Below are 18,356 nucleotides of genomic sequence, written 5' to 3'. Positions count from 1 at the left end.
AATCAAGTGAAACTGTCACAGATAATCTTAGATATAAAACTGTATTTTTTTTAAGTTGTTTCCTTTACGCGTTCATACATTTTTATTGAATAAATATTTTTTGTAGTAGTTTGCATTTGTATTTTTTACTGAGCAATTTATTTTTTTATTTGTATTCTACTCAAGCAAAGCGATAGGAAAACCTTTAATTTAACAAAATGTTCAGAAGAGCAGAAAACAACTATATATTTTTTTAAGATTTGATTTAAATTCTTCACAAAAATACAGGATTTTCCAATAAGAGGTGTTATTTTGATATTCAATCGTAAAAGATCAACATTTTCGTTGCTTGTGTGGCACGTAGCGCCGTCTTGTTGAAAATAAATGCTGTCCAGATTAATACCTTCCAATTCCGGCCATAAAAAATCATTAATCATCAATTGATAGCGCAATCCATTCACCATAACTGTTGCTCTAGCCTCATTTTCGAAAAAGTAAGGTTCAATGACTCCGCCGGACCATAAACCGCACCAAACAGTCACACTTTGAGGATAAAGAGGCTTTTCAACAATAACTCTTGGGTTTTTCGAGCCCCAGATGCGAAAATTTTGCTTGTGGACGAAGCCACCGAGGTGGAAATGGGCCTCATCACTCAAGATGATTTGCATTTGATTCACTCAAGTGAATTTTAATAATTTTATTGCGTTGTTGAAGCGTGTATCGTTTTTATCATTTTTATCAATGGCATAGTTTTTACTTGTCAAGTGTTAAAGAGGGACAGTTTCAAAAGTAACATCTACCGAAATAGCGGGCTATTTAAAATAACACCTCTTATTGGAAAACCCTGTATATATGACAAAAATCACTCCAGTGGTTAAAACATTGGGAAAGGAGTTAATATTTTTGCATTAACCTATTTACAAAGTATTATTTCGATCAGCACATTTAAATGGGGTTTTGATGGGCCGAAAGTGTTGATTAGGAAATTTTTCGTAAATTAAAATGTATTGATATTTTGTCGTGTTGAAAAGTCAGTATAATATATTTATGTAAATAGAATGGACTGCATTGAAATAAAATAAACAAGATTTAAAAATGAATAAAATTATAGTAAAATTAAACTAAAGCAATGAAGGTATTAATAAAAAAATAGGCAATTTGTATATTTATGTGTACTATATTTTATTATTATAATATGTATATTTTATTATTTTATGAGGGTGTAAGATTTTTAATATGATTGATTTCAATTTGTAATTTTTAACGAATTTCGTTCATTCTCATTGGTTTTTTTGTTGTTAAATAATTTGTAAAAATATATTTGTATACACCCTAATATTTTAATGTATTTTTTTTAGTACCAACCAACTATCGAGCTAAAGAAGAACGGACCTTCAGAAGGAAATGGTGCAGATTCTTCCACTGTGCTACCAGATGCTCCATCCGATGGAAAAGATGAAGGGGATTCTGTAAGTAAATTATATATTTATTTTGTTTGTTTGTAATGCTATTTTATATATATTTTGGTTGAAATGTGATAATTACATACCTACTAAAATCATGTTAAATAAATACGTAACGTAAGTTAATCCAGTGTTTAGATTTTCCTGGTCAGGGAAAATGTCTTTCTAGTGCCTAACACTTTTAAGTGCCAGTTGGAACAAAAATGTAAGTATATTTGTAAAAAAAATTATCCAAGACAAAACACCACTTTAAACTGTGCTCTGGTTTATTCTTCAATACAGAATTCTGAATTTAGTATCTCATATTATTATGAAGGGGCGTAAGAAATATTTCATGCGTATATTTACCGTCGCTTGGAAAATCAGATCACGTACCAAAAGGTTGTGGAACCTTCACACACGCCTAAACAATATCCCTATTTATTATTTACATACATAATAATGGGCGAGTGTATTCCATTTACCGACTGAAAATTGACATGTTTTATTTTAGGCGAGCTTATTTTCCGATGAATGTATTGATTCGAGGGTGACGAAAACGAAAAGTTGTCAGTTCGACACCTGAAAACTTTGTAACGTATTATCGGGTATGCCTTCTTTAGTTTCTTCTTGTTAAGAAGATGCCTATCATTAGGGCAATTTTCATTATGCCCAGAAAAAGTTTACGTATTTCATATCAGTAAAGTAAATATCGAAGCCATGAGGTATGACTTTTTCCACTAAAATAAGGAATTAAGTTTTCCACTACCGTGGGGTATGACGTCTTCCACTACCATGAGGTATGACGTCTTCCACTACCATGAGGTATGACGTCTTTCACCATCATAAGGTATGATGTCTTTCACTAAAATAAGGTATGACGCCTTCCACTACCATGAGGTATGACGTCTTCCACTACCATGAGTTATGACATCTTCCACTAAAATAAGGTATGACGACTTCCACTACCATGAGGTATGACGTCTTTCACTACCATGAAGTATGACGTCTTCCGCTACCATGAGGTATGACATCTTCCAATACCATGTGTTTCTTTTATCTTACTCTGGATATGACCAAGATGTTCAAGTTTTAGGACGGGTTGTTTCGGAGAATCTGAACAATTCATCAAATTTCAACGTTAATTTGCGAGTTCTGTGAAAGATATTTTCTAGTTCTGTTATTATTTCAGTTCTGTCAAGCAACTAGCCTATAATGATATAATATCAGAACTTGAATAGGACTTTCACAGAACTCGCAAATTAACGTTGAAATTTGATGAATTATTCAAATTCTCCGAAACAACCCGTCCTTAGTCATTTTAAATTAGTTCAAATTCACAACATTCTGCTATTCTACCAAGAACTTTTACTCCATCTGGGATATTTATAGATCCATATTTGAAAATATTATATCTTCGGTGTTAATTGCGCGTTTAATATATGCAGAAGAATAATTTAGACCATAATAATGAATCTCAAATACGGAAAAAGGCTACGATTATACAGAAAAATTCCTACACCACAATGAAAGAAATCCTAGCCATATACTCGTAACTTCTTTAAAAGATCCCATTTAATGTAAACCCAAGTTTCAAAGAATATATATTAAGAAGCATGTTCTATTAGCTCGTTGTTAATTACCTACCCCGAGAATAATAATTAAGAAATGGAAGATTAATTACTGAATCTAAGATTTATTACGGAATGAAGATTGAAGATACCTAATATTTTCTGATTGATCGTGTTAATAAATAAATGGACGCCAACCACGAGAATATGAAAGTGGTATTTGAGGTGTGAAGGTTAATATGTTAAAAGGTATTGACACTTCCTATTTATCAACTGTCAGCTATTATTAATGGCCTGTGATGAGAGACTTTCAAGTTAAACGGATTAATATTGAATGATTTTTTTCAGATTTTTCTATTTCTCGGTAAGCACGCGTAAATCTACAGGCGAAAAGAATAGATTTATAAAATGAGATAGTATTTTTTTATAAAATAAGATCACGGAAGACGATAAACGTGGGAGTGAAGGATGCATTTTTATCCCCTTTAATCTGACAAAAATATTTTTTCATTTTTTGGGTTCTGCTGAACACGAACCACTTGAATTCCTGGCAGGAATGTTGTTAACTAAGAAATAAACGTGTCTTGTCTAATGAACATTGTTTGCAAATTTGAAAGGGAAATATAGTGTGTATATTCAAACGACTTTGTTCATCTTAATAATACGTAAGAGCAAATGAATAAGTATTTCCGGAAGATGATGTATTTCACCAAAATAAAATGTTTCGCTAAAAGAAAAGTGACCGTGAAGCAAATAAACATCGTATTAAAAACTTGTTGATTATTAAAAAATAGCAATGTTTTGGTAAGAATAACTCATCAGAAACTTGTTGAACGTATGTTGGACAGTGAAATTGAGATGGCATATAATAAGTTTAATGTTTGTGTGTTATTAAGAGGAAGCTATAAGCATATTCTTGGAATACCTTATATCGCATTAAAATCGCTTGACAAAAGGAGTGTAGAAAAGTTCGAACTCAAGCAAAAAACTGTTTTTTAATTTATTATGTAAATAATTTTATAAGAAAGCAAAAAAGTGAATCAAGTGAAACTGTCACAGATAATCTTAGCTACAATACGATAGTTTTTAAAAGTTGTTTCCTTTATGCGTTCATAAATTTCTATTGAAAAAAATTTTTTTTTAGTTGTTTGCATTTATTAATTGATTGAATAATTTATTTTATTATTTGTATTCTACTCAAGCGAAACAATAGGAAAACCTTTAATTTATTTAAAAAATATTTTTTGGTATTCATAATGTACACCAATTCGTTATAAAGATTAATCAAAATAGTGATTTCGCATTAAGCTTCGCCTTAATCATAGGTACAATATAACATGGAAACCGAAATTTAGTACACTATACGAAATTTCAATTGGGATGGCGCATAGAAAAGGAAGGATTATTCATCATTGCATTCATTTTATGCCCCACTTTTGCAACGTAAATTAATCATAGACATGCGTTCAATATTATTCCATAATAATAATAATATTTGGATGATTTGTATAGCGCTGTTTTTGTGCAAAATAACCTCAAAGGCGCAGTACAAATATATAATACATTTCTACAAAGATATATCTTATTACTTACTATAGTCTCCGACCTACGTTCATTACAATAAGTAACGAAAATCAATAATTTACACGAGTAAGAAATGGCGCGGACACGGCTAAATTCAGACGTCATATTTTATGAAAATATTTATTTTATGTTTACTAAAACTCTTCATCAGTTTTTTGTTTATTTTACTTTCGTGGATTAGTGATGATGAAGTTTGTTATTAAAAATAAATGATTGTTTATCTATAATAAAATATATTAAATAATAAAAGTGAACAATAACAACAAAAACTCATTCTTCACGTTCACGGTCGCCAAAACTCACCGACCGAGTGTTTAATGTGCATTGGTAAATTTTATATGTTTTTTTTTTTTTTAATTTGTGAGGGCAAATACTTTTTACAAGTGGCTAATATGGATTGGGCATTGCGCATAAGATAAGATAGAGTAGTGAAAAAAATTATCTAACTTCGTGAGTCCATTAAAATTGCATTAACCATTTCTCGCTTTCAGGTTTTAATTTTCCAAAGAGCGAATGGGAAACGCCAGGAGTAGTTCCTCAATTTAATCATTGATCTCCAATTGAGTGGAAAGCACCAAACTTCGTTCGCCTCTTTCTGTTTATTGCAGAATCAATGCATCCGAGTGAGCAAACAACAGTGAAATTTCATCGCGCTAACTTTGTGGAAAATCGCCGCGGGTCACACCACGACTTTTGGCGGAGAGGGGTAACTTCACATAAATCATCTCTCGCCCCTGATCCCCCCCCTTAACGGGTATGGCTGTGTTGGGGGGCAGAGGGTGGGAGGGGAAAGGGCTGGCGGTGGGCGAATTATTGGGGGTCGGCGAATCGATAGGCCGGCTGTAAAGTTGTTTTCAGACGGTTAATGAATGATACAATAAGGGTCGTTAAGAGAAATCTTGATTATTAAATGAAATACTGAAGATTTGAAGATTGAAGGAGCTGAGATACATTATTGCGAGAATTTCTGGGGCTTAGGATTACAGGGGCCTAGCTACAAAAAATGGTGTTTTGAGCTAAGCTTGATTTCGGTAATGCTATTATCATATTTATTTGTTACACGAAGCTCTTACCTCGTACATACAACTGTTTAAGAGATAGAGTTGGGCATATCAGCATTCCAATCTTTATTTGCGTTTATTTTTGTTTTTTCAGATTCACAACCCAAATTCAAACAAGGCATCATGTCAATAATTTAAACTGTTCAATGCGCATACATAAAGACAGACATACAAATACTTACACATACATTACACACACACACCTATATACTACACACTTCACCTGGTAATTAAGGTATAAACATACCATTTAGCAGACATTCCAAGGAAACATATCATAGGTACCCGACATGAAGTATCTTATTCCTGTATATTGTTTCATCTTTGTAAATCATGTACTATTTGTTCATACAATATAAAATAAAATAAAAATAAAAAATCTCACAACGATGTTTTTTGTAGATAGCCTCCTGTCATCCTAAGCCCCGATTCGATAGCTTAAAATCATCTTAATTTACTTTTGACATTCAAGTTATTATTGTGATGGAATCAAAGATATTATAACACTAATACTCTATTATCTTTGGATGGAACAATGAAGTAAACCATGATAATGACACGTTGCAAATTTGTTTTTTCAAAATACTACGTTCTCTGGTTGTACCTATACCTATTTATGACTAATTGAGTAATATGCCTTAATATTCGTTTACATCAGCTCAATATTGCGAACCTTTTAAATTTCGCTAAAGCAAAGATTTCATATACTGAACTCGACGTATTCATTTCAATGGAATGTGAATGAAAGTGAATGGATTATAAAACCGTTTACAAATTTTTTAGTTTTTTTTTTAAATTTTATTAGCTTGACACAGTAGGCCCAAAGGAAAAAAATCCCTCTGGGCCTATGTCATCTTTAGGGATTCTGTGTGCGGAGAGTCTTTTTAGGGAAAGGAAAGAGAAAAAGTTCTAGGAAGGAAATGGTATGAGGGGTCGGTAGGAATCTGGGGGTCAATGTGTCTAGGAGTGACGGACTTGTGAATCCATCCCTCGCATTGCGGTGCAAGACGAAAGTAAATTTGACCTCTTTGGACCTCCATAGTCCGGGTGGAAGTCCAAAGGTCTCCCTCAATTTGTCTCTCCCGATCGGACTCGCCACAAGACCTAGACAAACCAAACCTAATGAAACAGGGCACTCCTGCTAAGTCACCAAACGTAGCGAACCACTCAGGATGACCTAAAGCAGGGGTGTACGTTATCCAACAAATGGTTCCCGAGTTCGGCGGTACAAAAGTTTTTTTATATTTTGTTTCACCAATTTGGCTGAGCCGAGCGGATTAAAAAAAAAAGTTTTTTTCAAAATGACAAGCACGGTACAGTTCTGAATTCAAATGACAAGAATTGTATTGTGTTATTATCTTATCTTAATATATAAAAATCGGTGACCGGATAAATGTACTGTAAAACTGATGTAAAATTGTACTGTAACTGGAATGAATGTTCTGTTGTACAATAAAAAAAATCATCATAATGATAATTCATCACATCTTTAAAATTATATAAAGTCATGGAAAGTGATGAAACAAAAACTTAATTAACTGGGTTAAGTAGGTTAGGTTAGGTTAAAAAAAAATTTCATCGTTTTTAATGACTTTATATCACTTTTTAAAAGTGTGTTGAATAGTCACTGTGTTGAATTAGCATGGAACAATAAAAATCACTTGTCACTGTGTTCGTACACGCTAATCTCTGAAACCGCCCTACCCTTCCAGCTTGAAATATAGGATAGTTTTGACCCGATTGGAGATAAAATATATAAAAAAAATATATTTCATTAATTTTTTTTTCCTACCCAATAATAATTACAACCACAAATTTTAACTTCCCTACATAGAAGGTGGTCTGTGGCAGGAAAACGTCCTTTATTATAAAATGCATTCCAATTGTTAAATTCTAACTAGTTTTTATTCTTAATATAAAAAAAAATTGCTTGCGTATGTTTGTGCTCACAAAGCTCGAAAACTAGTCCGATATCGCTGAAAGTTTGTAATATTTTCGCCTCTTCTCCATCTTTTCGCCATTCTCTTATTTGTTTAAAACAATATAAAATTTTCTTCTCTCTTGGCCATGACCGATATTTAAATTTTTTTTCTAAGGCTTTGCATATGTGTTCGCAGGGATGGAAAATTCCTCCCCTACAACACATAAGCCTCCATGAAAATTGGACCCTTTTCTTTGATATCTACAGAAAGCTACTTAAAGCTCTCTTGTACTATATATCTTTATAGACATATGTACTTAACTAATTAATACGTTATTTACGAACTTGAACGCAAATATTCCCGTATTTATATCGTAATTAAATTCCATCAAACGTTGTGTAATTTTTTGATTTATGATATAGGATTTTAATTACCTTCATTTTTGTGGTAACCCCCTTGGTTCTGATCGAGGCGTTGAGTTTCAAAATTTAATTGGTCTTTCCATTGCAAACCTAGACTTAAATGAATTCTCTGGATGAGCTAACTTTCCTATTGTAATTATTCTGATTCCCTGCACCCTAACAAAGTCGTAGTTAAACGCTGATAAAAGATATTATACATGTTTATTTGAACAGGTGATTAAATATAACTCAAATGGTTAATTGTTAGTAAATTTGATTTTGGTAAACTCTTGTGTCTGTTTGGCGCCACTCCTTTATGATTCTGCTGCTATAAGGTACATTTAAAGATTGATTTAGTAGGTTAATGTAATTAGTTAATTGCATATTTGACGAACTCGGAATAGCCCATTTGCTGGCATAATTTGGCTCCAAATCCTCCTGCAAGTAAACGAGATGATCGTGAGTCAACTAGAAATTTGCACAATCCTTTGACACGGCTCTTTGATTGATACCTAAGTTATCGCGTCCCAAAAAGCCTTCCACGTCATCATGCACTGCCTTCAAGTTTCCCCTCGAGTCCCGATACCCCCAAATTCCGACCCCTCCTTGGACTACAATTTACTTAGGGCGAACCGGTTTCGTCCTATATACAATCATATACTCATGGTTGGTGTGGACTTACGGGTCGTGAATCCTCATTCCACGTTTAAGAGAAGATGCGAGAGTGGTCCAGAAGACCTAAAATGCAAGCTGTATGCAGGTCCGCATCCTCCAGTAAACAGTACATACGAATAAATATATGTATACATACAGTTTGGGAAAGGTTTATAACTCGCAATACGAGACTATCTACATCGCATTCCAAGCTCGGATCTCGCACGAAGAGTTCTGCGAAACTCTAGGCTTGGTAATCGAATATATACATAAGAATAAGGTTATACTAATAAATACTAGTAAAATAAGATCTTATGATAGTTTGTTTTGGAGAGCTATCGAACTCCAGGCTTTTTGTTTGTTTGGTTTTGACGTTTTTATTTAAGAGAATCGCCATCTCTATTTGGTTTGGTTAATGATCTTGTTATAGGAGCGACCACTGCCTCCTATTGGATGAACTGTATTTGCTTTAAATTTTACCTCCAGGGTTCAACATTAATTTTGTTCATCCTATCCCGTGATTTTCCAATTGTTTCAAGTAGTTGGTTGCCACATTAGAGAGTACTCGACTCTCAAATGTCTCAGGCAACTGATGGGGTTCTGTATGAGCACCCAATCAATAATATTCAAATGTTTCGTATAATTATTCAGTATAATCTTACTAACCCGTGATTTTTCAATTGTCGATTGTGAATGATAAGTATTTGTAAGCACGCAGCTTCCAGCTGTTTCAGGTAACTAATAAAAATCTATGCGATTATCTAATCAATGGTATTCAAATGTTTTATATGGTTTTTCGATATAAATCTGGCTAACCCGTGATTTTTCAATTGTCGTTTGTGATTGATAGGTATTTGAGAGCACGCATCTTCCAGCTGTTTCGGGTAATTAATAAAATCCTATGTGACTAACTAATTATGGCCAAGGTCGTTTCCAAACTATGCGGTTGACCCAATTCTCCAGTGATCCCTTGTTTTATCAACAAATTGAACAATGTAAACATCTCATCTGACCCACTAACCCAGATGTGAGATTGTTTATTTTAAAAATATCTCGCGCTCTCCTTGTGATTCAGTTATGTTACCGTTTATTGTGCATAGTTAATTTAAATATTTTTAATTCCTTTATTGAAGTTAAACTATTTATTTCATTTCCCGAAGTTAGTAAATTTACTAGAAGTTAGGTGAAAAATAAATATAAATATATATATAAGTACACATATCTCGATTGTCAAAATACGTTAAATAAGATTACATATATTAATAAATAAATATAAGATATATGATTCTACATAGTCTTGAATATTAATAAATACATATTTTCTTTTCAATTAAGTAGATATGTCCATAGGTAGGTATCTAAGATCGCTACCATTTCGATGTTCTGATTAAATGATAAATATATATATACATATACATGGTACATACATTACTCATATATACTATTTATATACAATATTTTACTTTATTTTTTTTTTATGGATAAATACATATATTACATATATTAGTGTGTAATTCCTTTTTGTTGTTTCACTTTAATATTCAATTGATATACTTCCACTTCACAGCCCTTCTGTGTCTCCTGGGACCTGAAAATTATTTATAAAAGGAAAACTTTTATAAATAAACCCCCGTCAAGGTATTTCCGGTCGGGTAGTACACAACAACCTTGATGAAGAAATCCTACCTAATTAATTGTATTTTTCAACTAATTTCAAAATAAATCTTTTCGACTATTTATTCCTACATAATATTTTATTCTCGCTTGAATCATATAAATTAGCTGATATTTAATTTTTATTCCGAACGAAATCCTAATCCAGAAAACCCGTTGATTTAATAACACTTTTCTAGTTTAGGCTTTTGAATGATAGCTGTTTCAGATACTTTTTTCGAAATGGTAGACTGATGTTTAGAATTCCGGTTAAAACTACAAACACTTTTAACACTGTCGCTATACGCACGATGGATTTTAATTGATCAATTTATTGATTCTAAATTTCTTTTTATTTATTTTTATAAGAAATTTTTTTCCGAATTGCGCAGACTTTTAATTATCTCGATTCTTAATAAATTAATTTCTTTTCCGAACTGTTACTTTTAGAACAAAGGTTTGAGCATTTGTTGTTATTTCTTTTCAAACTGTCTAGATTGTGTTTATTTTAAACTAAGACGTAAATATTTATTACTATTTTTATTATTTTTTTTTCTTTCCAAATTGATGTTAAATTATAATCTATTTTTAAATATCAATTCACGAGCACATCCACTCTAGATGAACGACAAAACTCTCAATCGAATTTTAATTTTCACTTTGAATGAAATAATTATTTTTAAATTTTGATTTAATTTTTTAATTCCGTAATCACTTTTTGCACTTCACTTAACACTTTTTAAGCACTGAGTTTAAATTATATTTATTTTTCACTGTTTAACCAAATTAAACTGACTCAACAAAACTTCACTGATGGGATTTTCAAAGGAATTTAAACTGAATTTAAAATTTCTAACTTTTCACAAAACTTCCTAAGTCCAGGGACTTGTTCAGAATTTAAACTTAGACTTAAAATTTAACACTTAGATTATTTCACTAGAATTTTACCAATAGACGATAATAATTATACTGCGACGTAAACTCCGTTTTCAAAAATCTCGACTGACTCCCCGAAAACTGGTCTGCACCGCCATTTTATACCCTTCTCAGATTCCAAAAGACGTATCTGAATTTCCTCTGGTGATCGATTCTATCTTTTACCAACTCGCAAATCCGAACATCCCTGCCATTAATATCGATTGTGCTTCCATAAGATCTTCTGCTTTCCGGCTCTGGGCGGTGGTTAATTTTTATCTCACAACTCTAAGTCGATAGGGTCCGAATCGGGTAAGTCCGCGTTAGTCGCCCAAGCTTTCTTTGTCCTCCGTTCATACAAAATGTAGTTAAAATCTCATGATTTTGCGTTCCTTTTTTTTCCCAATTCGCGATAGGTCCATCCTTAATAACATATATATAGATCTCAATTTTATGCATCTCGTGCGAAAATTGTTTAAATCCATGCTGAAATCTTTACTACGCATTTTTGAATTTCGATTTGTCTAAATTCTACTTAATTTTATTGTCACCTATACGAGCTTTTCCATTTACACCCGTACCTTCCCTCTTTATGTCGCAGATTTGAATTTTCCTTATTTTTTTGGATTTTCTTTTATTCGCGACAACATTCGTTTTCCTGCACAATTTTCTTATTTATTCTTTTGTTATTTCTCATAACTCTATAACTAATTATTTTCCAAGTCGTATTTATTTATTTCACGGATAAATTTGAATTGTATCACTTTTCTCCACTTGGATTATTCTTTATCTCCGTTCTTTACCCTTTCTTTTATCTTTTCTCCACTTTTCCCGATGTGTGTGGTCTCCTGGGAAATTTCATACTTCATTTATTATTAATTATTATATAATTTTTCACACTTCTATGGGAGATATACCTAATTAGACTCTGGGATATCTGTCATTTTTATTGCCTGACCCAATCTCCGCCCCATCCTCTATCTTTGTCATACAAGATTTCACATAAATTATATGTCTGTACACCTGTTTACGTCTCTGATTTTATGTACTATGGTCGTAAATTTAATTTAATTTCAAACCTATTAATTTTAATCTCTTTTGCCTAATCTAAATATCTCATAAGTTCCACGTTAAAGTTAATCGCTTTTCTAATGGCCTGACCTTAACGTAAATAAAAATTATGTTCGGATTTCGATTGTTTACCTCCTAAAATACACATGAGACTGTCAACCTTTTATCTTGTTTCGATCCCTCCGTAATCTTGTGTAGCTCTAATATCTATCTAACCTAATAATCATGTAAAATGCCTACGTTTCCTGAATTTAATCTATCGCTATATGTTTAGTTTTACTGTCTTCTTCTGATACTCAATTTTCATGTCCCTAGGACCTTTGTAGCAGCTCAAAAATCTCTGTATTATCCTTCCATTCGGTCGCCGCACTTTTCTAAAATGTCTATTTTTTTTGCGAGATTTTCATTCAAAATTGATTTACCAATATGTCCGTTTCATCTTAAATTGATAACGATTAATTTCCATTGTTTCCAAAACTCTCACCTCTCTTTAGTACGATTTTTATCGAACATGACACCCTCCTTCTATCATAAATAATTGTACTACAGTTGAAAATTCTGCCAGTAATTTCCCTAAGTTTCTCCGCCCTCTCTTACACTATCACATTTATAATTTTTTCATTGCATTTTTGTGTGTGCGCTTTACAACTTGTAAAACTTCCAAAGCCCTCGATTTCAATGGTTCGATACCCCATAAATGTCTCAGTTATTGTAAACATTCCCAGGATCCGTTCCCTTGAACGTCGATGTTTATTCTACAGTGCGTTCACCTCCAATTTCTGTGGGAATCGAAATGTCGTTAATTATCTATTTTATTGCCCGATCCAAAATTCATTCCTTTGTCTGTAGCTGATGCACTCCTCTCCGTTCACTGATTGGTTATTCAAAATTTTTATCGTTCTGGACCAGATCCAATTGGTCGACAACCTTCAATATTTATTTTTAAGCCTAGAAAGGGGGTTCCTTTCTCGTCTTAGACGATTTTACGACCTCTCTGCTTTCATCCCGGAACCTCGATTTAAGTCCAACTATTACAGGCGCCTACTGCAAGCAAACTGAATCAATTCTTTCTCCGCCAGATGTCGTTAGCATGTCCGTTTTCATAAATAATTTGTATATTTTTTTGCAGCTATGGTTTATCTGTTTTTTTCACTGTGATTTAAAGCCTTTCATCACAAGTTTGTTCCCATTGGTGCCAGGAGTTTTTAGAGATGTTTAAATGGTAGGAGAAGTCGATGTAATGTAGTTTTTTAACAGTAACGTTGTGAATGGTGGAAGAAGTTGGAGGCGTCTGATAAAGACATTGCAATAACGAAGCATTGCGGGGATCCACTAGTATAGTATATATATAAACTATATGTTATTATATACTAGGATATATATATATAGGACATAAGGAAGATTTTTTTTCATGAATTTAAATACGCATACCCTCTTATTTTATTTAATTTGATCCCAATAACTCATATAATAAATATTATTTTGATTAAACACCGGCAACCCGTGCCGACTTGATGCCAAACATATGGTACAAACATTTGTGCAGAGTTTTTTGTATTTTTTTTATTATTAGGTATAATTTTTTTTACAATTCAAGTTTTCCAGTAATGTAGGAATTATTATTAATATTTTGTTAATATGGAAGGATTTTAAACTTTCATTTTTGTCGAAAAATTGAAATTTAAAAATGTATAAATTTTCAATTATGTAGTATTTTATATTTAAAAATGGTTTATTGATTAAATTTTCACTTCAATGTTTGTTTTTTACAGTCAGGATAAATCTTCCGGTGTTCCTGAACGCTTCGTAACAATCATTGTTTTTGTTCCTCTTCGACCGTGATTAAGCCATGAAAATCTTGCATTAACTTAACAGCTCTTTCAGCTGTATCATTCACTACCCTCAGCGACAACACTTTCTATCTGGCTTCTTGATACGAAGAATTATTTGATCACATCGTAGGGCATTCGTTAAGAAAACTGGCATCTATTTTCAGACGATCAAACAAAGACTTGCTTTTGACTGAAATGAAGTCGTAAATATTTTTTTCTGAAACAAAATTGAATAAATTATGATATGAGCAAAAACCTCAATACAAAACATAAAAGTAATTGCTTATTAAACTTACCATACAATTTACCATCAATATCTTCCTTCGATGGGATTTAACGTTTGTCATGGGTTGATAAATTATTGTTTTTGATATTTTAGAGCATTTTATTTTAGTTGTTTGATCCACAGCGTCGTCAAACAGCGATAAAATAGATACTTCATCGGTCAAATACCATTAAATGCTTACTTAACTTCTGTAAAGCTGCCATTGAGATTTTTTGATCAATTTTTTCGTAAGTCCTGGTAAAGTGCTTTGACTGTTATAATACATTGTAGCCATGGCTTGACATAAGATGTTACTATGAACATGCAAACGTCTAAAAGTGCCGCCTTATCCTTACCGGTAATTTTAAATTGCGCACAAAGTAATGATATTTTCAACGAATAAAGCGCCCTTGCCATGCATCGAGCACCTGGAGGCCGAATCTTAAATTTTCTCGCTGTATCTCCGCCTAAAAATATCTCACAGAGTTCTAACAACTCTCGATAGTCATCTCCAAGTATTTTTGTTGTCAGTGCAGTACGGTCAAGAAAATCATTGATTTCGGAAGCGGTTAGGTGCAATGTGAGATTTTCTCCGTAGCACTGAATTTTATCGGGATCAACATTTTTCCAGTTATCTCGAAACTTTTTGAAGACTGGGATGTCAGGGCTTATAACTTGACTAAGTTTTACTTCAAACACAGTTTTTAATACCAACTCATACACATGATGTTCAAGAAGCACACAAGCACCATTGAAGCGACCTGTATTTGAAGGTGTAGTATCACAACACAGAATTTGCACTTCTTGTATTCCAGCCTACTGTTTTCGTGTTTTTTGAGTTTTCTGTAGCGGTTTTGGAAAATCTTCTAAACTTGTGTCCTCGATAGAATCAGAAGATGAGTCGTTTTGTAACGGTTTGTAAGACGATGTTGAATGAGTTGGCACAGATAAAAATTTAGTACGCCGCTTTTCTTCCTGCAAGGCACGCTCTCTCTTCTTTATCTGTCAGTTTTTTGTCTACCCCCCCTAAGTGGCCAGGACGACCTAGCTTTCTTTGCCGCTGCAAGAAGATTCTATCTTAATTTATTTTTATTAGAGCATCGGCGTGTGCAATGTCAAATAAATTATCATTATTATTAGTTTTTAACAAATTATTGACGACGTTTGTCAAATATGACTTGAGTTTTCTGCGCATTTTTTTGCAATACCCTCCAAACTTATATAAGTTTACAAGTACGTAAAAATTGGTTGGTATACGCGCCTTTTTCCAATAGATAACACACTCGCGAATAGTGAGATTAACACTTTGATTGACAGTTAAATTCACTTCCCGGATATTGTAGAACAAAACTTCAATAACTTGTCCATTAGATAGCAATTTAGAACCCGATATTTGGTGTTTTACGACTCCTTTTAAAAATATACTCTTTTTAGAAGTGCGTCAATCTAACGACATCTTGCCTGAATGAGTTATATTCGTTTACTAACAAAAAAGTAAGTTACTACAAGCTCATCAACACGTTTGCTTGCGGGCGTCTTAATGTACAAGTACCTACTAAAAAGTTCCGATGCAAGTCGGCACGGGTTGCAGTGGTCCCAAGTAAACGAAATTTATTTATAAGTGTTTTGTCATTATTGAGACAAAATAAGAGAGTATGCATTGAAAAATAACAACTTTAATTTTTTTGGGACACCCTAATGTGACTCTGATCTGAGAGAAAAATTTCACATTTTACTCGAAAGGTTGTCAGAAATAACAAGTTAAAGTAAATCAAGTATATAATTGATGTAACTTTCTTTCAAATTAGGGTTTATTCAATCGTATAATCGTATTCAATTATAGGTCGATAGAATTTCTGACAGAAGTATGGAATATTCGATGAATTTCTTGCAGAAGTAAGGAAAATTTGACGTATGTTTTCAGAAGTAAGGAATATTTGATGATAATTTTGCAGAAATAAGGAAATTTGATGAATTTATTGTAGAAGCAAGGAATATTTTTTCAGAGATAAGGAATGTTTGTTGAAATTCTTTCAAGAGTAAGGAGTATTTGATTTATTTTTTGCAGAGGTAATGAATATTTGAGCTTATTTCGGATACAAAAACATGCTCACAACACACTTCTATAGATTTGTCTCTTCAGCGCCTAAACTTATCGATTGCGGCTTACTGTAAAAAACTAGTCTTACAGGAAATAAAAAAAGTAATGGGTGTACATAAATAAATTAACATTTTTACCTATGTAGGTAGCTATATGTATTTTTGAACATGTTCATGATTATTTTTTGTTTTTTTTTTACGAGGTTGAGTGCAAAACACCATAACATTGTTTTCATTTCCTATATTTAGTATCGTTATTCGTAGATATGGTATTTGATTAATTGATTCGTTCATGCCCTTTCCTTTGTTCTTTGAAGCAATACAAGTTAAAGCACTCCTGGGCTCGCTTTCCTCACTGTAATAAAGCTATCCTTACTTGCAAACTCTCTACCGTAGCGTGTTTTCAGACTTACGAAGAGTAATATACGTAATATATTTGGAAACAGCTGCGCTCTTTGACTTCCACCCCTAAGAACTAGACTAAAGTTGTTATCTCAAAAACATAATGTAAAACTGCGACTCGAAAGTGGACGGGAAAAGAAGTCTGGCTTATATCCTCTCATACCCCTATCCTTCCCAGAACTTGCTATTCTTTATTTCATTAAAAAGACCCTCTACACATCATCCCCAAACATAACACAGGTAATGATGAAAATTATTAGTAGAGCTTCGTGATCAAAAGTTTTGTAAACCAAAAAAGTATATAATATTAGCTGACGTGTACCCAGCGTCGCTCGGAGTTATTAATGGTTTGGAATAAAGTTTTCAGGCTGTGAATTCTAGGGGACCAGAAACTGGGTCTATTTTCATGGTGAAATAATATTATTCTAAATAATTGAAATAATTACTTATTATAAGTTTTAGTTTCTCTTGATCGTTCCATGTCCCTGAATTCCACCATACACTACTGTTTATATTGTCTACTTTTACTATTAAAATAACTTAATTATACCGATTTTTAATCGACTCCATATCTTTTTTCAGTGCAGAGATAATAAAAATAAATTCTGCGTAAATTCTTCCTCGGGCATCCCGACCTCTTCTACTGTTCAAACTAAACACTCCTGACACTAAAAAGAAAACGTTGAAATTTTCAGCGAAATCTATAGGAGACAAACAATTAAACATTAATTTATTTATATATAGATTCCGAGATAGATATTTAACAAAGACAACAAAACTGGTCATACTCATTGGTTATACTGTGAAATAACTTAAAACTAACTCATGGATAGATTCTTATTTATCTTTTCTTCACACGGCTTTCCGTGCTGCTTTTTTCTTTCTTCCTCCCAGTGGGTGTCACTACCCTAATTTACTCTAATGAGTCTCTGTGAAACTCTCTGTGTAATTACCGTGTCTATTGGGTACAAATAACGTTGAATGTGTAAACATTCTATTACCAACAAAATTTTCTTTTAACCAATTCGACGCGCTATTCCGTTCAATCGTTTACCCTTCCGTAATTCTTTGACATTCTTAAACTATTCACCGCTTTAGAAACTTGCCTCTTCCATTTTAAAGATAAAACACACAAATCCATGAAATTATCAAATCGTCTCTTTTTTCATATAGATAAATTTATTTGCAAGAGGCGTACAGTTTATAAAAGCTGTAAAGCTGTGCAAAGTGCGTGCCCAAAGAAAAAAAAGAACAAAACATTAAAATTTCTCCTCCTTTTTTGGGGGATCTAGTTTGAAAGCAATCTCTTCTATTATCTGTATGGAAACGGAATAATAATAAAATAGTACGTTACATTTCAAACTATTTCACAAATATTAATCAATGTATTGCATTTTGTTGCAAAACTATTGGAAACTGTAAATATCTGTATCAAAATCAATATATAGGTCTACTGTTGATTAGTAACGCCATCTAGATATAAGAATGTAAAACCTTTTGTGAT

At 32.7% G+C, this 18,356-nt stretch overlaps 1 protein-coding gene across 1 annotated transcript in view; it reads left to right on the top strand.

Annotated features, from left to right (window-relative positions):
- The window catches only part of Ac3 (Adenylate cyclase 3), a 321,798-nt gene that overhangs the window by 252,631 nt on the left and 50,811 nt on the right, over positions 1–18,356 (top strand). Inside the window, exon 9 of the mRNA XM_089651683.1 lies at positions 1,338–1,448. Within this exon, the coding sequence (XP_089507809.1) occupies positions 1,338–1,448 (111 nt within the window). The remainder of the gene's footprint in view (positions 1–1,337; positions 1,449–18,356) is intronic.

Source organism: Hesperophylax consimilis, chromosome 4 (genome assembly GCF_061612785.1).
Source record: "Hesperophylax consimilis isolate HC1 chromosome 4, BYU_Hcon_1.0, whole genome shotgun sequence".
In the NCBI taxonomy this organism is placed as follows: domain Eukaryota; kingdom Metazoa; phylum Arthropoda; class Insecta; order Trichoptera; family Limnephilidae; genus Hesperophylax; species Hesperophylax consimilis.
The sequence above is the reverse complement of the archived record's forward strand: the minus strand, read 5'-3'. Positions and strand labels throughout refer to the sequence as shown.